Source organism: Monopterus albus, unplaced genomic scaffold, assembly GCF_001952655.1.
Source record: "Monopterus albus unplaced genomic scaffold, M_albus_1.0 scaffold497.1, whole genome shotgun sequence".
NCBI lineage: Eukaryota > Metazoa > Chordata > Actinopteri > Synbranchiformes > Synbranchidae > Monopterus > Monopterus albus.
In genome coordinates this window covers 80,047-81,574 of record NW_018128377.1, presented here as the reverse complement: position 1 = coordinate 81,574, position 1,528 = coordinate 80,047, and the positions used below count along the sequence as shown (strand labels likewise).

General features: G+C 38.4%; 1 protein-coding gene across 1 annotated transcript in view; it reads right to left on the bottom strand.

Annotated features, from left to right (window-relative positions):
- LOC109952788 (adhesion G protein-coupled receptor F5-like) overlaps window positions 1–1,528 on the bottom strand; it is a 21,692-nt gene that overhangs the window by 16,450 nt on the left and 3,714 nt on the right. The window contains exon 2 of the mRNA XM_020588037.1: window positions 379–522. Within this exon, the coding sequence (XP_020443693.1) occupies window positions 379–522 (144 nt within the window). The remainder of the gene's footprint in view (window positions 1–378; window positions 523–1,528) is intronic.

The window sequence follows — 1,528 nt, the reverse complement described above, 5'->3', positions numbered from 1 at the left end:
GGACAGGATTAGGAATGAGCACATCAGAGGGACAGCTCAGGTTGGCTGTTTTGGGGACAAGGTCAGAGAGGCCAGATTGAGATGGTTTGGACATGTGCAGAGGAGGGATAGTGGTTATATTAGTAGAAGGATGTTGGAGATGGAGCTGCTAGGCAAGAGGTCAAGAGGAAGGCCAAAGAGGAGATATATGGATGTGCTAAAAGAGGACATGAAGTTAATTGGGGTGAGAGTAGAGGATGCCGAGGATGGAGTTAGGTGGAAACAGATGATTGGCTGTGGTGACCCCTAACAGGAACAGCCGAAAGAAGAAGAAGAAGATGTTTAACCCTGGTAATATATTTGTTATCAGGGTGTTCAGCGGTCAAGATTGCTACTCACCTGTTGTGATGTTAATGTCAGAGATATTTGTGTTGTTATCAAGATGTATGGGAACACTAGTAGTATTCAAGGAATACAGAATCTGCTCAAATGTTTCTATATCAGAGGCATTCACCATGGCATCAACAAGGTAGGTCCAGTGGCCTACACAGATAGAAATTAGAAATATTAGAAAAAAAAAAAAATTCCCAAAAGTCAGATAAGATTGATATCATTCTCATGTCGGCGTGATAAATATGAAGCTGAGATGAGACAGTTACATTATAATGAAGAATGGAAACAACTGTCTGTTCAAAGGTGAAAAAACCCAACCTACTGTACCAACACCTCTAAAACAAACTAAATAAAACAGACTAGAACAGCAATGCTGAGCAGAAAGGACAGCGGTACCAATCTTCTCGTGTATTTCCCACAGTGTTAAACTATTTATTTTCATATATTCATATTATGTAATCTACTATGAATCCATTGGACTAACCATCTCTTTTCTGCCTGGTGTGAGGAAGAAAGTGTTCTTCATCACTCTCCTAAGACAAAAACACATCAGATTCCAATAACTGGTTTGTTATATTTATCAAAACCTGTGATCAAGCATGTCACATATTTTATGTTCAGTATCATAAATAAAGTGGACCTACCAGTAAAAGTGGAGTTGAAAATTCAATGCAGTTCCCTGATTTCAAAATTATAATTGTCACGAGAAGGGCCAAACTGATCACGCTATTGTTAGATAGTGCCATTCCTGTCAACCAAGTTAGAGAGGGACATAAAAATCAAATGATTTTATCCAGCTTTACTTCCTGCATTATTTTATAGCCTGTGGTCTGTTTTGTTACACAGCAAATAGACATGGAATTTCTGTTATAACATCTACTACCTACTGAACAAAGAATGTCAAGCCAGTCATTAATGCCTTGAGGGTGCTTCAAATTAAAATTATCTTAACACATCAATGCAGTTCACAGTCAGTTTGAATATTATCACGCCATTAAAAGGTTTTTATCATTTGTTATCACATATAAAAAATTACATTTCCATGTAATAAGCCAGACGGTATACTATATCATCATCCATCCATCCATTTTCCTCCGCTTATCCAGAACTGGGTCGCGGGGGCAGCAGTTTAAGCAAAGATGCCCAGACTTCCCTC